The 18,936-nt window shown below is 37.2% G+C and overlaps 1 protein-coding gene across 1 annotated transcript in view; it reads left to right on the top strand.

Moving 5' to 3' along the window:
• Positions 1–465: 465 nt before the first annotated feature.
• Slco1b3 (solute carrier organic anion transporter family member 1B3) overlaps positions 466–18,936 on the top strand; it is a 33,706-nt gene continuing 15,235 nt past the window's right edge. Inside the window, exons 1-7 of the mRNA XM_031381041.1 lie at positions 466–588; positions 3,595–3,727; positions 6,299–6,411; positions 7,801–7,947; positions 8,574–8,672; positions 12,061–12,303; positions 17,849–18,013. Coding sequence (XP_031236901.1) covers positions 477–588; positions 3,595–3,727; positions 6,299–6,411; positions 7,801–7,947; positions 8,574–8,672; positions 12,061–12,303; positions 17,849–18,013 — 1,012 coding nt within the window. The 5' untranslated portion in view covers positions 466–476. The remainder of the gene's footprint in view (positions 589–3,594; positions 3,728–6,298; positions 6,412–7,800; positions 7,948–8,573; positions 8,673–12,060; positions 12,304–17,848; positions 18,014–18,936) is intronic.

The raw sequence follows: 18,936 nt of genomic DNA on the forward strand, positions 1-18,936 counted from the left end.
TTAAGACTTACATCAGATGCCAGTCATTTGTATTGTGTATGGGACCTCCATTCTCCCTCCTTCTCAGATTTCACCTTTCACCCGGGGAAAAACACTGCCTTTGCAAACATGCAGCCAATCTCAAGAGTTGGCTGAAACAAAAACTGGGTATAAGTGATGGGCAGCTGAGATTATCCGCTTAGAAATAAGCTTATGATCTAATCGTGCTAACTTCACTGCCATAATGATTACCAAGTTAGAAAGTCATACGTTATCTATACAACTATAACATTGAGAGGTAAGGCAATCAGCTACTACAGAGGAAAGACTGATGCTGTGTCCATTTAAAACCGTCAACAACAAAACCCCAACAAATTGTATCTTGTACCAAAGCCATTGAATTCTATAAGTAGTATATACTTCATTGGTTAATGTTCCCTTACCCCCTTCTTTCTGTTTTTTCTTAGATATTTTTGGCAGCCCTCTCACTCAGCTACATGTGCAAGGCACTAGGTGGAGTCATTATGAAAAGTTCTATCACCCAAATAGAAAGAAGATTTGACATACCATCTTCCATTTCCGGTTTGATTGATGGCGGCTTTGAAATTGGTAATGTTTATTTCTATTTTAACCACCAGATTTACATAGAGAAAATAGAGGCCAGTCATATACTGTACCCATCTTTCTCAACCAGAGATAACTCTGTCCTTTCTGAAAAATACAGCAATATCATTTTTATTTCCATGTCTTGGGAAGCAGTGCTGCTGATGCCTAGGAGTTAACGTCAGTGATATTACTAAATATGCTACTAAGGGATAACCAACTGCTCTTCAAAGAGGGTTTTAAAAGATTGATGTTACACAGACCCATTGCTTTCAGATTAACTCTTGGGAGACTCAGTCTTCTCTCTCTCAAGACCAGAGGTGAAGAGGTTGAGTGCCTTTAGTCTAAGGAGTAAAGAAAGCTTCAGAATGACCTGTGTTGGACCACTGCTCTTTAACTCTCTGAGGGATTGCTCTACAACACAATACTGTAATCATTACTCAGTTTCCTTCACTTTGCTTTTCACATCTTCTTCCATGATACCTCAGCTCCATAAAGTTATGCAAAGGGATTCTCCTCTAACCCCATGAAGCAGAAACTTGTTGCATTTGCTCCTTCTTCTTCATTTTTTTTCTCTATAATTATGGAGACCCACATACCTATGTCTGTCATATGGATTTTCAACAGTTCCTACAAATTTGAGGGTCATTTGCCTTAAAACTCGACAAGGGTATATTTAAGCCAGATAATTACATAAATAAATAATTACATAATTACCTATGTGTCTTTCTTCATGCATCCTATAACTTTTTCTTTTGATGCGAAGGATATTTTACATCTTATATATATTGCAGTATTCCACTTCCCTGCCTCAAAAGAAACAAAGAAAGAAAGAAAGAAAGAAAGAAAGAAAGAAACAAACAAACAAACAAACTGTTTGTTTGAATCTGTGTATGTTTAGGTTGTCAGGGTACCCTCAGAGGCTGAAAGAGGGCATTGGATATCCTTGAGGCTACAGTTACAGGCAGTAGTGAGCTACCCAGTGAGCTTCCTGTACAAGTACAGAAAGTGCTCTTAGGCACCCAGATATCTCTCCAGCCCTAACTTCGCTCTCCCCATAGAAGCAACTACAATTTCATAGTTATAATAGTATCGATTTTTCAATGTGCTTTTATAGCATGTTTCTTTGACTACATGATTCTTGAATCCATCATCTCAAATTTTATCTTTGTTTTTTCTTTAGTATACTTCCAACAATTATTTATTTATAAGTAAGAAGTGAATGAGGCCCTGCTTTGTTGGATAGGTGTTTCTAGAAATTTATTGCTTAAGGATTTAAAAGCTTGAGGCTTGTATCTCTGAGCCCTGATAACTAAAGTCTCATTGCTGAAATCTTTCTCTCTCTCTCTTTCTCTCTCTCTTTCCGTACGTGCCTCTGTGTGTGTGTGTGTGTGTGTGTGTGTGTGTGTGTGTGTGTGTGTGTGTGTGTGTGTGTGTGTGTGTGTGTATGTGAGGTTCATTGCTTTCAGCTACTGAAAGCCCAGCAGTATAGACAGGTTGGCTGGCTCTTGGCACCAACACCCTTGGAGGCTCTGCATGTCTCCTTTCCTGCTTGTTTCTTGTTTTATCCATGGTTATTGCCACCTTATATAATTAAGCTTTATTCATTTTCTATTTTTAACTTTACAATACTTTCTTTTTCATTTTTTTCTGCAATTTTTGATCTGACACATTGAAGGACTCTATTTCCCCAAATCTCTCCTCTTTCCAGTTAATTCTTCTTTAACTTTTACTTTATGCATTTTTTTTTGGCTAGTCCTTCTTTGTAATTTTCTGTCATATCATTTTTTTTAACATCCAGTAGCTCTTTGTAACTATTTGTTTGTTAAGAGATGAGAATTGACTCCCTTATTTGGAGTTTTCCCTTTCCCTGGATAATTTACAATCAACATGACATTTAAAGTAGATGTTCTATGTGAAAAATTTACCAAAACTCTTACTTAATTGATTTTTTCCTGAGGTGTGATAGCATCTCTGCCCATTTACCTGTTCTTATTACTAATGTGTTTTAACACTTGTTTGTTGCCTAGTTTGTGGTTTGTTCCTTTATGATATCTTAGGCTGAGAATATCATAGTAGGTACATATTACATATTTAAAGAAAGGCAGGATTGAATAATAAATTAATGCTTTTCATTTCTATTAGGAAGTGTTCACTCTATTTTTCTCATCTTAGTACAATTTTTTCCAACTTGAAATTTCTCAAAAATATCTGCTTCAACCAAATTGTCAAACAATTATTATTTTTTTTAAAAAAATCCATAGACTAGTGCAATAATTAATACATTTGTTTCTTTTGCAACCCAGAACCCAGTGTTCCCTGTGAGTTTTGGTAAAGATAAGAGGAAATATGATACGTCTAAAAGTTTAAAGTAACATTGCTATTGATGACCACAGAGGTTGGTTTCACAAGTAAAATATAATATTAACAATAACACAAGGGACTGGAAAAAAATCTCCCAATGGTTAAGCATGCTTGCTGCTATTCATGAGGACCTGAGTTTGATTTCTAGCACCCAAGTCAGGTGGTTCACAACCAGTTGTAACTCCAGCTCTAGGGGATCCTATTCTCTCTTCTTGCCTCTGTGGCTACTGCATTCATATGTTCATATATGTGCCTGAATTTAAAAAAATAAATAAATGAACCTGCAATAAAAATCAAAAAATAAGAATACTTCTACATTTTATATATATATATTTTTTTTGAGACAGGGTTTTCTGTGTAATAGCCCTAGTTGTTCTGGACTTGCCTTGTAGACTAGGCTTCTCTCTAACTGATGGAGATCCACCTGCCTCTGCCTTCTGAGGACTGGGATTAAATGTGTGCATCACCATGCCTGAGCTGCTTCTGCTTAGTCTTAATACCATACTTTTCTATGGTCAGTTTAATTAAGGTAGGTTTCTTCTTGTCAGACAACCTGAGGAAAGCGCTAAGTGTCTTCTCTATTTATACACAATCACCATCATTATTTGCTGTCATGAATCAAACTGATATAACTTGGTTTTGTTATAGGAAATTTATTAGTTATTGTATTTGTGAGTTACTTTGGATCTAAGCTACACAGACCAAAGCTGATTGGAATTGGCTGTTTCATCATGGGCATTGGGAGTATTCTGACAGCATTGCCACATTTCTTCATGGGATAGTAAGTATTGCATAGTCAAACCTCAAAGTGGAATAATTCTCTCTTCCACAGAAGCTATCAACTGTAGCTAGTTCCCCACTGAGAGGTGGGGCCTGGAGATAGTCCAGACTATTCGTGCAGGAATTATAACTGGCTTGATTGTGTGCTAAGTCAAGACAGGGGTCTGAGCTCTGAATGGGACTAAAGAGAAAACAATAGGTGCTTAGAAGACACATTTCTCTCTCTCTGTCTCTCTCTCTCTCTGTCTGTCTCTGTCTCTCTATCTGTCTGTCTGTCTCTCTCTTCCTCTCTCTCTCTCTGTCTCTCTCTCTCTGTCTCTTTCTTACACACACACACATACACACACACACACATTTAACCCTTTTCACACTTGGTATTCATACTTGTCATCATATTAATATTGTTTTCTCCTTAAGATTCACTGTTCAAGGAATTTTCCCCATTCTGATTTTTATAATTTTATTCTCTTTCAACTCATTTCTTTGCGTGGCCTCTTCACCATGACCACGTGTAACTGTCATGGCTAGTACAAAAATGCCTACAATTAAATAAAAATTTAATTTAATGCCTACATAAAAATGCCATCTCTCTATCTTTGATCTAATTTCCTGTAATGATTCATATGAAGTATATGCTATAAATACAACCATTGTTCACATCAGGGTCTATGTATCCATGTACCATGTCAACATTTCCAATGGGCATGCACAAGGTTTTCCCATCCATGTATGTATCACAACCTGATCTCACTATATTTGCCAATACTTGCTCTTTTTCATAGTCATTCATTCAGCAGTCAGTGGTTCTCACAACTGCAAAGGAATTCAGATCAAAGTCAAGGGCTTCAACACAAGTTGTAGATTTATGGCAGCACAGAAAAACTAGCACTTCCAAAGATCTTACTCATTCGAGACCCTTATGTCAATGTGGACATTCATGCCCCTTTTCCAGCTGAAGCCGGTAATGGAGGTTTTGCCTTCACTTTTCATTCTATTAGTTTTTCAAGGATTTATTTTTTATTCTATTAGTATGAGTGTTTTGTCTGTGTATATTTACACGCACCCATGCATGCAGAGCCTGTAGAAGCCAGAACAAAGCATTAGATCTAATAGGACTGGAGTTATAGTTAATGAGTCTCCTGTCAGAGATGCTGGGAATTGACTGGGATCCTCAGAAATAACAGCCAATTCTCTTTAATGTTGAGCCATCTCTTCAGCTTCTCAGCTCTATTCTAATTAATACTCAATACAAAAACATACTTTTTAAATACAAATCTCATTTTCCTAATTTTTCTTAAAACTTCCAGTTCTCTAGAACAGATTTTCAAACTTCAGATTTCAGTTTATCAGTGGACCAGAAAACCCTTCGAGGTTATTGGGACCACCCTATATTATAAGATAGAGTCCAATAATATGCCGTATATATAAGAACAATATTATCCTGCAATTACATCATTCAAGCTATAAATATATTTGTGAGTGAGCATAGACACTGTGGCAGAGATACAAAATTGAGTTAGTATAAGTCACAGTCAAAGTATTAAAAGTTCTTGCCTATGGGTTAATCATATGTCAACTCACTTGTGCATGTGTGCTGCTCACTGACTGGCTGTTTGACTGTCCTAGGCTCACTTTCCATTCTTCCCCACAGTTGACAAGTAACTGATGAAGCTGAAGTCCACTACATTGCAAATGTTTTACTTTTACATGCACTGGCCCTACAACTATGTCTACTGTCCTCTGGAGTCCATCTCAAACTCCTACTTAGCACTAAGATTCATTGCAAAGTTTCTATACAAGGCAAAGTCTATAATATCCATCCATTCCCAAACCTTGAGCACAGCTAATGATCTATTATTTTCTTAGAGGAAATGGATGTTCCTATGAACAAAAATCTATGCATTTTGCTTCAGTTTTTGAATTAGAGTGCCTGGCATGCACTTAGTGGTCTAGTATAGAGTACAGATATAGTAGTATTTTTCAGGTTATTGCATAAGTCCCTATTCTGATTCCATTGCCTTTCGCTATTAAATTCTCCTTGCTCAAACTGAAGTGGATTAGAATTTATTAAAGTTTCAGACATTCAGACATTAGTTCATGTGTGCATGTCCATCCATAAAAAAATCCAGATATTTTGGTAGGAAAGGTAGAAGAATTAGCATGCTCTAAGACTGATTTGAAAACGTAATTCTCTAATTTATTAAATAAAACTCATTGGGAAGTTCACATTACTGTCATCTTAAAAAATAAATTAAAAAGAATGAATATGATTATAATCAGATAGCAATTTACAAAATAGAAAGGGGAAGCTAGAATTTTTCCCATCACAAACAGAGTATCATCTGTCACACCAAGATGACCAGCCCCCTTGTCCGAGCAACACTGACTGACCTTACTTACTGGTCCTCCCCCCATTTTACTGTTACCCATTATTTGTTCTAAAATTAAGGCTTGAAAATTATCAGAGGATTTTCATTGACATGAGAAGAGAGAGGTACAATCAATAGTTTCTGAGTAAAGTAAAAATACTTGGTATATAAGCAATATGTTAAGTGTACTTATGGCATTATAGTTACAGGTATGCAGCAGAAAATGACATCAGCTCTTTGCACAACTCCACGTTGACCTGTTTAGTCAATCAAACTACATCACTCACTGGAACCTCACCTGAGATAATGGAGAAAGGTAAGAGTTAACAGTAACAGCGATTAATATTTGAAAGTTTGTATATACATCTATTCAAATTTTTGTAAAATGTATCAGCAAAAATTGATTTGAAATCATAACTCATTTAACCTTGATATACAGACATAATCATTGTGTAAACATGATATAGAATGACCCTTTAGGAATAGCTGAGGAGGAGCTAAGAACTGTTTCAGTTAGAATTTGGGAGGGACATTCACAGATAAAAATAAAGGTATAACAATTGACTGTGTTCATGACTGAAATCCCAGCACAAAGCGGTTGAAGCAGAGGGATTGTGGCTTTGAGTCCAACCTGAGCCATGTAGTATGAACCTGTCTCAACAAACAACATAAACAAGCAACAATGCATTATATAAACAAAGGAGAGGTACTTTTGAAAATAGAAAGTTACTACAATTGAAAATTTAAAAAAATATTCTAAAAAGAAAATTTAGATTTAACACTCTAGATCATTCTACCTATTATATCAGGTATAGGAAGATTGAAATGAAAAACTATAATTCTTTTTCATTTTTTTATATTATTGGGACTGTAGAAATTTATCACTGTTTTTGGAAGTTATTCTTTTAACACTTATTAAACAAAAATAATACCTAATTCTTTGTAATTGTATTGTTATTGATCAACTCCAAGAAAATAATCAGTAAAGACATATTTGTAATTATAACCAAGATATCCCTTTGTGACAGAAGGAAAAATTTAAAGTATTTTACAATTCTAAATATAAAATAAGGTCCAGAAAAATGGCTCAGCAGTTAAAAGCAATTCCCAGCAGTCACATGACATGTCACAACCAAGTATAATTCCAGTTCCAGGGGATCCAACACCTTCTTGTGGCCTCTGCCAGTATTGCATGCATGTGGTACATATGTATATGTAGATAAAACATGCAATAAAAATGAAGGAACTATATATATTCTAATAGTTATTTCTCAAACATGGTTAAAATCTTGACACAAAATAAAACAAAGGGAAAATAAGATGTTGTCTTAGCACAGTGTTGGCAGTCATGCTGATACATACAAACTTAATATTTAATTCTATATTATATATAAGCAATCTCTATATTTTATATATGCCCAAAATACAGAATATCAATAAAAAACATTAAATGACTCTCTTATATAGAGAAGTTTCAGGTCGTGTTTGTTTCTGTTTGTTTTTTCTCCCCCCCCTTTGTGTCTTTTTGCTTGTTCATGCTTTCCATATTAAATAGATTAAATAGATTAATAGGTTAAATAGATTAAAATTTAAAAAGCAAGCACAGTCAAGTGAGTGTAGAGCACCTCAGTCTTCTCAGTTGGTGCAATTGCTCGTATCATTCTGTAATCGACATTTAAAGGAAAACATAATTTTGTCTACACAGATTGTGAAAAGGGGTCCAAGTCATACATGTGGATTTATGTCTTGATGGGGAACATGCTTCGTGGGATAGGGGAAACGCCAATAGTGCCCCTAGGAGTTTCCTACATTGATGACTTTGCAAAAGAAGGGCATTCTTCTATGCACTTAGGTAAAGTACAGAGAATATTATGTTCAGTACTTAAGTGTTCTGGGTCTAAAGTTGAAATGGCAGCACTTCCAAACTAATCATTTTACATTTTTATATGTTTATGTAATATGTGAGTGGATATGTTGCCTGCATTTATGACTGTGCTCCACACATATGCAGTGCCTTAGTCAGCCAGAAGAGCAACTAGATATCTCTTTAACTTCCTAAGTAAATTAAGATTTCTAGAAAAATATTATTTCAAGAAATTCATTGTATAACATTATATTTTAAAACCTACTACACAAGTTCAAGGTGGATGAAATCCCAACATGTAAATTGGAGGTAGGCACAAAGTCCCATCTTTAACTGGAACAATTAGCAGTTGATAGAAATTGGGAGAAGGAGATTAAGGTTTTCCTAACAGTGTGGTCTCTGATGGATTGACTGTGCTGTGGTGACAGCCATGTACAAGAAGATCATGAAAACTATAGTTGATGAGATTTACAAAACCAAAAAACTAGAAATTTGGTTTGGGAGAAAGTATGGATATATCAGGTACAAGATGAATATAACCAAAATTTTTTTGTGTGAGGAAAAAAATACTATGCGCACTTTGATTCTGATTGAATGGTTTTAAATATTTGCAGGTACTCTGCATACTATAGCAATGATTGGACCAATCCTTGGCTTTATCATGTCATCTGTGTTTGCTAAGATATATGTAGACGTTGGATATGTAGACCTGAGTAAGTAGAATCAGAAAAGAGGCCAGAGGCTGTCTTTCAAATTCCAACTATCATGCCTCCAGGTTACTGGTTTAACTCTTTGAATAGTCGCATAATTGTTTTCTTTTAGAGATTTTATGGGGTGAGTATGTGTTCATTATTTTAACAAAACAAATTCCATCTCTTGCTTATGTCAAACTTCTACCAGTAAGTACAAAATGTAGCACTGGGGACAATCTTAATTTAGACAACCAGATAGAAAACAAACTGATTCTAGAGTCAAACAATCTACACTTTCATTTGGTGGTAGATTGAATTTAGAAATGCAAGAATTGCAGACTAAAGCTTCTGGAAGTTGCTTTGAGGTTGTGGGGTTGGAATGGCTGAGCATCTTTATCATGTGACTTAGCTTTGATGCTTTCTCTGGACCTAACAGAGGGCTTAGCATATGGTCTCCTTTAATTAAAAGATGAAGGGCTGCATACTATGTAGCCATTCTCCTAGCCATTCTCTAGCTGCATACTCCTAGCCATTCTCTTCTCTCAAAGCAAGCATTCCTTCATACCTCAGAGAAACTGGCCAAAGTATGGAAACTGTCTCATCTTTAAGCCCTCCTTTCAATAAATATCACATCTATCATCTCTCTCCACCTAAAGTCTGTACAAATAATATCCAGCTTTAGGTCATGCTTGTAGACCCACCCTAGGCATTAGGTCTTCATCCTGCATCTTCAAGACCTCATTCTACCAATCTTTCACCGGATTCTTCCCTCCTTGGTTATCTTCAACCCTCCTTCTCCACCCTCTCTTTATCACAGAGCACTCTCCAGGCTCAGCACTCTTTTTGCATATGTGATGTCTTCATGTCCTCAAACCACCTTCTTTTTCTATTTCTCTTCATAAACAATTATCTTGAAAAAAAGATCTGAATTTAGAAGACATCTCCTTTCCCCCTTTCCCATCCACTTCTCAGTGGCAATCTGTTTTCAATGGCTCATGAAACAGAATCAGGTAACTTTTGAAAAACTATTTTCTCATGTTTTCTATTTGTAGACATCTAAGTGGACCCCTGAAACTCAACATGGAAAACACAGGGCTCACAGTATCACTCTAAAACCTGTGCTGTTTTCTTTAGTCTTTCTTTTTATGAATATTCTAACCTTAACTGTATAATTGACTAAATCATCATGTGATCTTACTTCTACTTAATCTGACATCAGCCCCTCATTCTATCATTATGTTTCCAGAATAATTCTAATATAGAAGACGTACTAATGCTTATGAACCTAGAGTGATTTCAGACCAGAGTTCAGTGTGGCAGCTAGGCTCTTCAGAACTAGACACATGGTTTTCTGTGATCACCTTTATCTTTATAATTTAACTCCCTTTCTCTTTCTTTCTTTCATTTCTTTCATTCTTTAATTTCTCTTTCTTTCTCTTTTCTCCTTTCTTTCTCTTTCTTTCCTTCCTTCTTTCTTTCTTTCTTTCTCTCTTTCTCTCTCTCTCTTTCTTTCTTTCTTTCTTTCTTTCTTTCTTTCTTTCTTTCTTTCTTTCTTTTTTCTATCATTCTCCTGTACTTTTCTTTCATTGATACTCTCTACAGTAAACCTGACTACTGATGGGGAGACTCAACAGCTCCTTTCATCTCACAGTCCTGAGTCTTCTAGTGGAGAGCTCACCTCCCCTTTCCATTAGTGTTGTTCTGAGACTCTCATCTAAGAAGTTCTCTTCTGAGATGCCATATTTCACTGACTCCCTGCTAGAGCAGAGGCCACCAAATGCATGATGATCTCTTTAGATGCCATGGGAAGAAATGTTTCAATATATAAGTGGTTGGTGTATAATCAAATCTGATTTCCTATCTCATCAGGACTCAATGGCTTCAAAGTTATTATTTCCAAAATAGAGTTGACATCACAGTTAGCCACAAGAAGTCAAATGTCTCCAATTGTTTTCAATACAAATCCTTAATCAAACTACTTCTCATTAACTTCCAAGTTCACCCTTGTTTTCCAAGCACATAAAGAGCTGAGGTAGATGTTTTGTTGTAGTTGGAAAATGTTCTTCTATATTTAGAAATAACTATCTGTATTGTATTAGAATTCTTGGGACAGATGTTCAGACCTTTTTGCATCTCCTCTTATTCAGTAATGGCGACAATAAATTTAACATTGTTGCATCCTTAGTTAACTCTTGTTGCACAATTTTCATAATTTTGTTTCTAGACAGCTCTTTGGTAGTATAGAAAGATGATATTTGCTGTAGTGTTATATTCAACAATTTTGAAACAAAGGTTAGATCACATCTGTTATCAAGAATACTATTGTATGTGTAGAGTCAGTGCCAGGGTCGTGCCCACCATATTCAGTGAGTCTGGGTGTGTCTCTTTATGAGTAATTAATAAGATTGTGAGAAGAACTAGAGCTATGTCTTTTCTAGGTGCTAGGCAGGGTACTCCAGTGAACCATCTGGTGCAAGGGTTTTCTCTTTGTTCTTGCTGCAGTGTCCTCTTTAGCCACAGCACTGTCCAGGGTTCCCACCAATTCATCATTTGGCTTTCACAGGTTTTGGTATCTTTAGGAATTCCTTCATCATATAATGATTATGAACTGATGGTCATTCATCATTCACAGGAGTGTGTATTAATAGCTGGCATTAATACATCATTCTTCTTTACATAGAAGAAGAAAGTACAGTTGAAATAATAAGAGCAAAAAATGCCTCAGGTGGAAAATCTATCTTTTCTGGGTTCCTCTTAAACTTAAACTTTCACTGTGTTCCTTCTTCAGCACTTCCTTTCTCTGCAATCAATAGGGCTGTAAATTCAGCAACTTGAAGAGACAGATTGGAGCTTTTCCATTTCTTAGAAACAATATTAGTCTCCCCTCTGGTGGTATCCTTACTTCAGGAGTGGGTACCAACAGCCATTTTCAGATGTAGTGAATACTCATGCCTTGCCTTGGTTTTCAAGTCATCTTGAAATCTGATGACCTAGGAGCCCAAGAAATTCTCAGGCACTTCTGCCACACATTGCTCTTTACGTGGAGGCTGGTGATTCTATCCCAGGTCCTCGTGCTTATATGAAAACTCTTTCTGGGCACCGTGCCATCTCTTTAACCTTGTTTTCTCTATACTAAAAGCCATAAATCTAATCCTATTATTTGTTGAATATGTAGTGTTGATAATTCTCCAGTTGCAATGGAGTCTGTACCTGACAACAGAAATTGGAAGATGTCATCAAATGATTGACCCATCCTTACTTCTAAGTTGACAAACCACCAGTGAAAGAAAATTGCATTTTAGGATTGATGAAATACAGTTTGGTTTCTTTATCTATGGAGGCGAGCAGTCTTACCAACATTGACTTTGAGGATGATTTCTAAAAGTTCTGTTCTAATTATTCATCCCAGGCAGTGTCCGAATAACTCCGCAGGATGCTCGTTGGGTTGGTGCCTGGTGGCTCGGCTTCATTGTGAATGGACTACTATGCATCATTTCTTCCATACCATTCTTTTTTCTACCCAAAATTCCAAACAGATCACAGACGGAAAGGAAAATTTCAGCATCTCCTCATGTGCTCAGAACAGATGAGGAAAAGAATCACATGACTAACTTAATAAATCACGAGGAAAAAGCTTCTGCCAACATGACTGGTAAGGATTCCATAGTCAGTCAATGTGCAGATGTTAATCCTACTGAAGTCTAAGAATATTTCAAAACAATATGTCCAATTTACCTATTTAGCTTTCTTCTGTACTAAAATTTTCTTAGCTCTTTCTACATTTCCTATTAAAATTGTTATTCCCTGTCTTAATTACCTTTCTATTGCCATGAAAACATACCATGACAAAGATAACTTATAAAAGAAAGCATTATATTTGGCAACATATTTAGACAAGTTTAGAAGCCATGAACAATCATGACTGGGAGGATGGTAGCAGGCAGTCAAGGAGGGCAGCAGCTGAGAACTTATACTTTGATCCACAAGCATGAGGCGGAGAGAAAGACAGGAGTGATGATTAACTGGGAATGTTCTGGGTTTAGAAACCTGAAAGTCCACCCTCAGTGATACCTCTTTCAACGAGACCACCAACTATAAGCTAAATAGTCAAATTGAGCCTACAGAAGCCATTCTCTTTACGACTACCATGTTCGATGATTATGTGCAAATAATAGGATTAGATTTGTGGCTTTAATATGGAGAAAAGAAGGCTAGAGAGATGGCTCAGTGCTCAGAAACAATTTCTGTATAAGCATGAGGACGTGAGACAGAATCACCAGCAACCCCATAAGGTGCAAAGTGTAGCTAGATGTGCATAAGAATCTCTTGTGCTCCTAGGTCATCATCCAAAATCTAGGATCATTCTACATCAGTGAAGGGCTTTGCTTCAAAGGAATAAGGTGGGGAGTGGTAGAGAAGAAGAGTCACTCATTTTCCTCCTCTGGACTCTGTGAGCAACAATCAGACAACTGTCATGTTCAACTCTGTGGAAGTATATGCACACACACACACACACACACACACACACACACACATACATCTCATGTGCACTCATACATAACATATCCACACATCAAGTAATAAAAGGAACAAAACAATCATATACAATATTATTTATTCCAAAAAAGAAGATATATATTCTTTTCAAATGTTTTAATTTCTTGTGGTGCTAGGGGTCAAATTGCACATATTAGTTATATATTCATAGCTTCTTTATTTTGAAATTTAGTATAGAGCATCAGTGACAGTTTTAAGAGTTTAAAATCATTAATTCATTCATTCATTTTACAAATGATACTGACCCCTGGTGGTGAGGCACTTGTCTTCTTCCAAGAAACTATGATTCATTCCAGTGAGTTCCTTGCTACTGATAAGCATGTACTCATGTTGAACTTGCTTAGAGAAGAAATTCCTAGAAAGGTTTCTCTCTAGGTATTTAGGGTAAGATTTTTTTCCTGGTAATTGTATTGAAAAAAAATTACCTGCTTAAATATTCAAAAGTGAGCTGAAAACATGATACTAGTCAAAGTAGTTGGTGGCTATACTTTAAGTAGCATTCTGTACTATTTGGTGGTATTATTATTTTCAAATATAAGTTCTGAGGGTCAGTGCTGATCCACAGAGAAGCCATGGTCAAAAATGTGATTCAGCAACAAGTATATAAAATTAGTTGAGACAGTAAGGCTTTGACAATAGTTTTCAGATTGCAGGGAGGTGTAGAGGGCAGGGGAGAAGGGAGCAAATGAGGATGAAGTGTTTTAAAACATACTTATAGCAATGCTGTGGTGGAAGTCAGCATTTTAAACAAATGGTGTTGGTTCAACTGGAGGTCAGCATATAGAAGAATGTAAATTGACCCATTCCTACCTCCTGGTACAAAGCTCAAGTCCAAGTGTATCTAGAACCTCCACATAAAACCAGATACACTGAAATTAATAGAGGAGAAAGTGGGGGAAGAGCCTGGAACACATGAGCAAAGGGGAAAATTTCCTGAACAAGAACACCAATGGCTTATGCTTTAAGATCATGAATCAACAAATGGGACCTCATAAAGTTGCAAAGCTTCTGTAAGGCAAAGGACACTGACAATAGGACAAAATGGCAACCAACAGATTGTGAAAAGATCTTTGCTAATCCTACATCTGATAGAGGGCTAATATCCAATATATATAAAGAACTCAAGAACTTAGACTCTAGAGAACCAAATAACCCTATTAAAAGTGGGGTACAGAGCTAAACACAGATTTTCTCAACTGACAAATACTGAATGGCTGAGAAGCACCTAAAGAAATGTTCATCAGGGAAATGCAAATTAAAACAACCCTGAGACTCTACCTTATACCAGTCAGAATTGCTAAGATCAAAAACTCAGGTGACAGCAGATGCTGGCAAGGATGTGGAGAAAGAGGAACACTCCTCCATTGTTGGTGGGATTGCAAGCTGGTATAATCACTCTGGAAATCAGTCTGGTGGTTCCTCCGAAAATTGGACATAGTTCTTTCTACCTGAGGACCCAGCTATACCACTCCTGGACATATACCCAAAAGATTCTCCAACATATAACAAGGATACGTGTTCCACTATGTTCATAGCAACCTTATTTATAATAGCCAGAAGGTGGAAAGAACCTAGATGTCCTTCAACAGAGGAATGGATACAGAAAATGTGGTACATTTACACAGTGGAGTACTACTCTGCTGTTACAAACAATGAATTTATGAAATTCTTAGGCAAATGGATGGAACTAGAAAATATCATCTTGAGTGAGATAACCCAATCACAAAAGAACATACATGGTATATGCTCACTGATAAGTGAATATTAGCCAAAAAAGCTCAGAATATTCAAGATACAATTCACAGACCACATGAAACTCAAGAAGGACAACCAAAGTGTGAATGCTTTGTACCATCTTAGAAAGGGGAACAAAATTCTCATGGGAGCAAATATGGAGACAAAGTGTGGAGCAGAGACTGAAGGAAAAACTATCTAATAACGGATTCACCTGGGGATCTATCCCATATACAGTCACCAAACCCTGACACTATTGTGGGTGCCAAGAAGTGCTTGCTGACAGGATCCTGATATAGATGTCTCCTGAGAGGTTCTACCAGAGCCTGAGAAATACAGAGGTGAATGCTAGCATCCAACCATTGGACTGAGCATGGGGTCCCCAATTGAGGAGTTAGAGAAAGGTCTAAATGAGCTGAAGGGGTTTGCAATCCCATAGGAGCAACAATATCAAGCAACCAGACCACTTCCCCCAACCCCTGTCAGAGCTCCCAGGGACTAAAGCACCAAGCAAAGAGTACACATGGAGGGACTCATGACCCCAGCTGCATATGTAGCAGAGGATGGCCTTGTTGGGTATCAACTGGAGGTGAGGTCCTTGGTCCTGTGAAGGCTTGATATCCCAGTGTATGGGAATGCCAGGGCAGGGAGGCAGATGTGAGTGGGTGGGTGGGGGAACACCCTCGCAGAAGAAGGGGGAGGGGGAATAGAATAGGGGGATTTGGGGGAGGGACCTGGAAAGGGAATAACATTTGAAATGTAAATAAAGAAAATATCTAATAAAAGAAAATGGGGGAAAAAGAATAATTTCAAAGCTGACAAGAAAAGAGAGAAAGTTATTTGATGGATTCTAACCTGTGATTTTAATTTAAAATGGGAATGGTACATCAGAATGAATTGATAAAATAGAAAAAAAAACAAATTAATGACAGTTATAGTGGTTCTGGGGATCATGAGTTCAAGACTAGTCTGGACTGTGAGACTAAGGTAAGGCCTGTCTGAAAATATCACCACCCAAAATTAAATCACTGCGATAATTTGTGATGATTTGTGCCCAGAAAGCAAACCTCTGGACATGAATGTGAGGAGGGGTTGTTGAGATTAGGTCTACTGAAGTGGGAAGATCCCATCTCAATGTGAGGAAGGCCATTCAACTTGCTGCAGGTTTTAAACTGAATAAGGAGAGAGCAAGCTGAGGACTCATCTCTCTCTGCTTCCTGACTGTGGATGCTGGGTGACCAGCTACCTCAGCCATTATCAACTTCCCTGCAGTGATGCTGTGCACCCTTAAACTGAGAGCCACAACACACCCTTGCTTTCCTGAGTTGCTTTTGTCAAGTTATTGTGTCATAACCACACTACAAGTAACTGCAACAAAAATGTAACCACTTGACAACCTTTTTAGGTTTCCTTTGGAATCAAAGGACAAGTTCTCAGAGGTGGCCTAAGACATTCCTCTTTTCATTTCTTCATTGGATTACTTTCTTCACTCCATCACCTTAACCCAAAGTCATTTCTGTGCAGGAGCTGACTATGTTGTTTGGTTTCTAATCGAGGGTAGTTCAGTTTTCAACAAGATTAGTACATTGATGTTGGCCATGAAAAGATAACATATCTTTTTTTTGCTTGTTTCTTTGTTTCTTTGTTTACTGTGGAAACTGGGCAGTACCTAATAGCAGGGTTTGATTGGTTCCTCAAAAGTAAGTTGTTAGACACCAGAAACCACAGTATTGTTTTGTTTTTATTCCTGGTACGAGGATTTAACCCACAGCATTCTGCGTAGTAGGCACAGGTTCTAGAGCATCAAGGTTTTGAAACTTGCTATAGACATTACAAGGAGCACGTCAGGGTGCTCAGTGATTACAAGAGCACTTGCTGCTCTTGCAGAGGAATCAACTTACCTTCCCAGAAACCTCCATGGTGGTTCATAACTCTGTAACTCTAGATCTGGAGGGTTTAATTCCCTTTTCTGACTTCCAAGTGCAACCACATACATGGATGTACATACATACAGACAAGAAATTTTTTTGTTGTTGTTTATATAAAGAAATTTCCAGTCAGGTAATTCTGTTAGTGACAGAATTTGTTAGTGTTCTTGAGTTAATGTGACCTGGGACTCATTATTGTAACCTGCTTGTTAGTATTTTGTCCTAAAGCAGGCAGCTTTGGTGCTGCCAGGTGTGGTGAGGCAGTGTTTTAGGCATGCTCCTTTCGTGCCAGAGTATTTGCTGGGCATGGTTTTAGGCAGGCAACTCAGTTCAGTTCTATTTGCTGGAGCAATGTTTTATGCAGATGACTTAAGTCATCTGACTTAAGCTGACATATTTGCTGGGGCAGGGTTTTATAGAAATGCTTCATTCTAAGAAACAAAGTGTTGGAATCCTCATATTAAATTCATGCTTATGGTTTTTGAACATCAGGGTGCTTCATCCTATGGTCATCAATCGCACAAAGTTTTGCTAAACAAATAGCTTAATTAACATAAGAATCACATTATTAAATGCTAGTAATAGGGAACAGCACGTACAGAATTCTTGTTTTATGTTTCAGCATATTTCCTGGTGTCTGATTCAAAACCAAGTATTTGTTGAATGAACAGGTAAATGGATCGAAAGATACAAAAAACTAAGATTGTGAAGAACTGCCAAATATCCACAGAACAAAGCAAGTAACAAAACAGAAAAGACAAAAAAAATAGTGATGATCCCAAATGACCAAATACATAATATAGTTATGGAAATGATTGAATGAAAGTATTTATGAATCTGTTTATAGTAAGATTTCAGAGTGCACTGTGTTGTATGTATTATATACTTTAAAATCATACATATAATAAGGAGAAGATTAGGATGTAAGAAATGTTTAAGTTGTACTACAATTTTATTCTTCACTCTTTTTATTTCAAGGTTTTCTACGGTCTCTGAAAAGCATCCTTACCAACGACCTATATATTATATTCTTGATACTAACATTGCTACACATCAGCAGCTTCATTGGCTCCTTTACTTACTTGTTCAAGTTTATAGAGCAACAGTTCGGCCAGTCAGCATCTCAGGCCAACTTTCTGTTAGGTAAGACAGACGGATCCATAGTTTGCATCACAGAGGATGAGCAAAATGAAGATATGTCTGCTCCAAGGTTTGGATAAGGGAAGAATTTTTACTGTAGATATTAATGACAGAATGACCAGAAACATATAGTCCAGAGTAGAGAGAGAAAGAAGCAGACTCAATATGGCTAGCAGCCTGAACCTGGCCAAGGGATAAAGACTAGAGAAAACACAGTGAGAGAAATGAGAGCCAGAAGAAAAAAAGAAGAAAAGGAAAGAAGCAGAGGGGATGTGTGAGAATATATCAAAATAGCAGGGTGATAAGGGGAATGGGGGCCTGAAAAGAGGGACAGTAGGGGAGCGGGGAGGCACTGCGGGGAGGCACAGGCAGTACACAATGGGAAGAGAAAGGCTAAGACAAGCATGAGCTTGGCAATGTGTAACAGGCCAGCATGACCTCTGGTATGCAAATTGGCACTACTGGTTATCATTTGTTCTTTCTACCAGTGATATGGAAAATGACTCCTTTGGTAGAGAAGAACCAAAAGTTTCTAAAGAATACAGGTTTTTATCTAATCACCAGAACCCTTCCTATAATCCAGGTTGAGGCCTTTTCTGAATATTTGGAGTTTGATGGATTAGAGTTCCCTTTGGACCTGACAGGTGGTACATTTCAGAAGATGTCCCCTGGACAGCTGCACCCATTTACACTCCACCCATGCACGCGCGCGCACACACACACACACACACACACACACACACATGTAAATAAAAAGGAAATAATCCCAAACATAAAGCAAGGTTTACACTGTGAGGGCTTGGTACATTGTCATTATTTTCTGGGGTCAGGTGTCCCTCATAAAATTTATCTATTCAAAGGCAATGTCGGACAACTCTTTTGACAAGAGACATTATTTTTGTCATTTTCACATAGGGCATGGTCTT

Source organism: Mastomys coucha, unplaced genomic scaffold (assembly GCF_008632895.1).
Source record: "Mastomys coucha isolate ucsf_1 unplaced genomic scaffold, UCSF_Mcou_1 pScaffold20, whole genome shotgun sequence".
In the NCBI taxonomy this organism is placed as follows: Eukaryota; Metazoa; Chordata; class Mammalia; order Rodentia; family Muridae; genus Mastomys; species Mastomys coucha.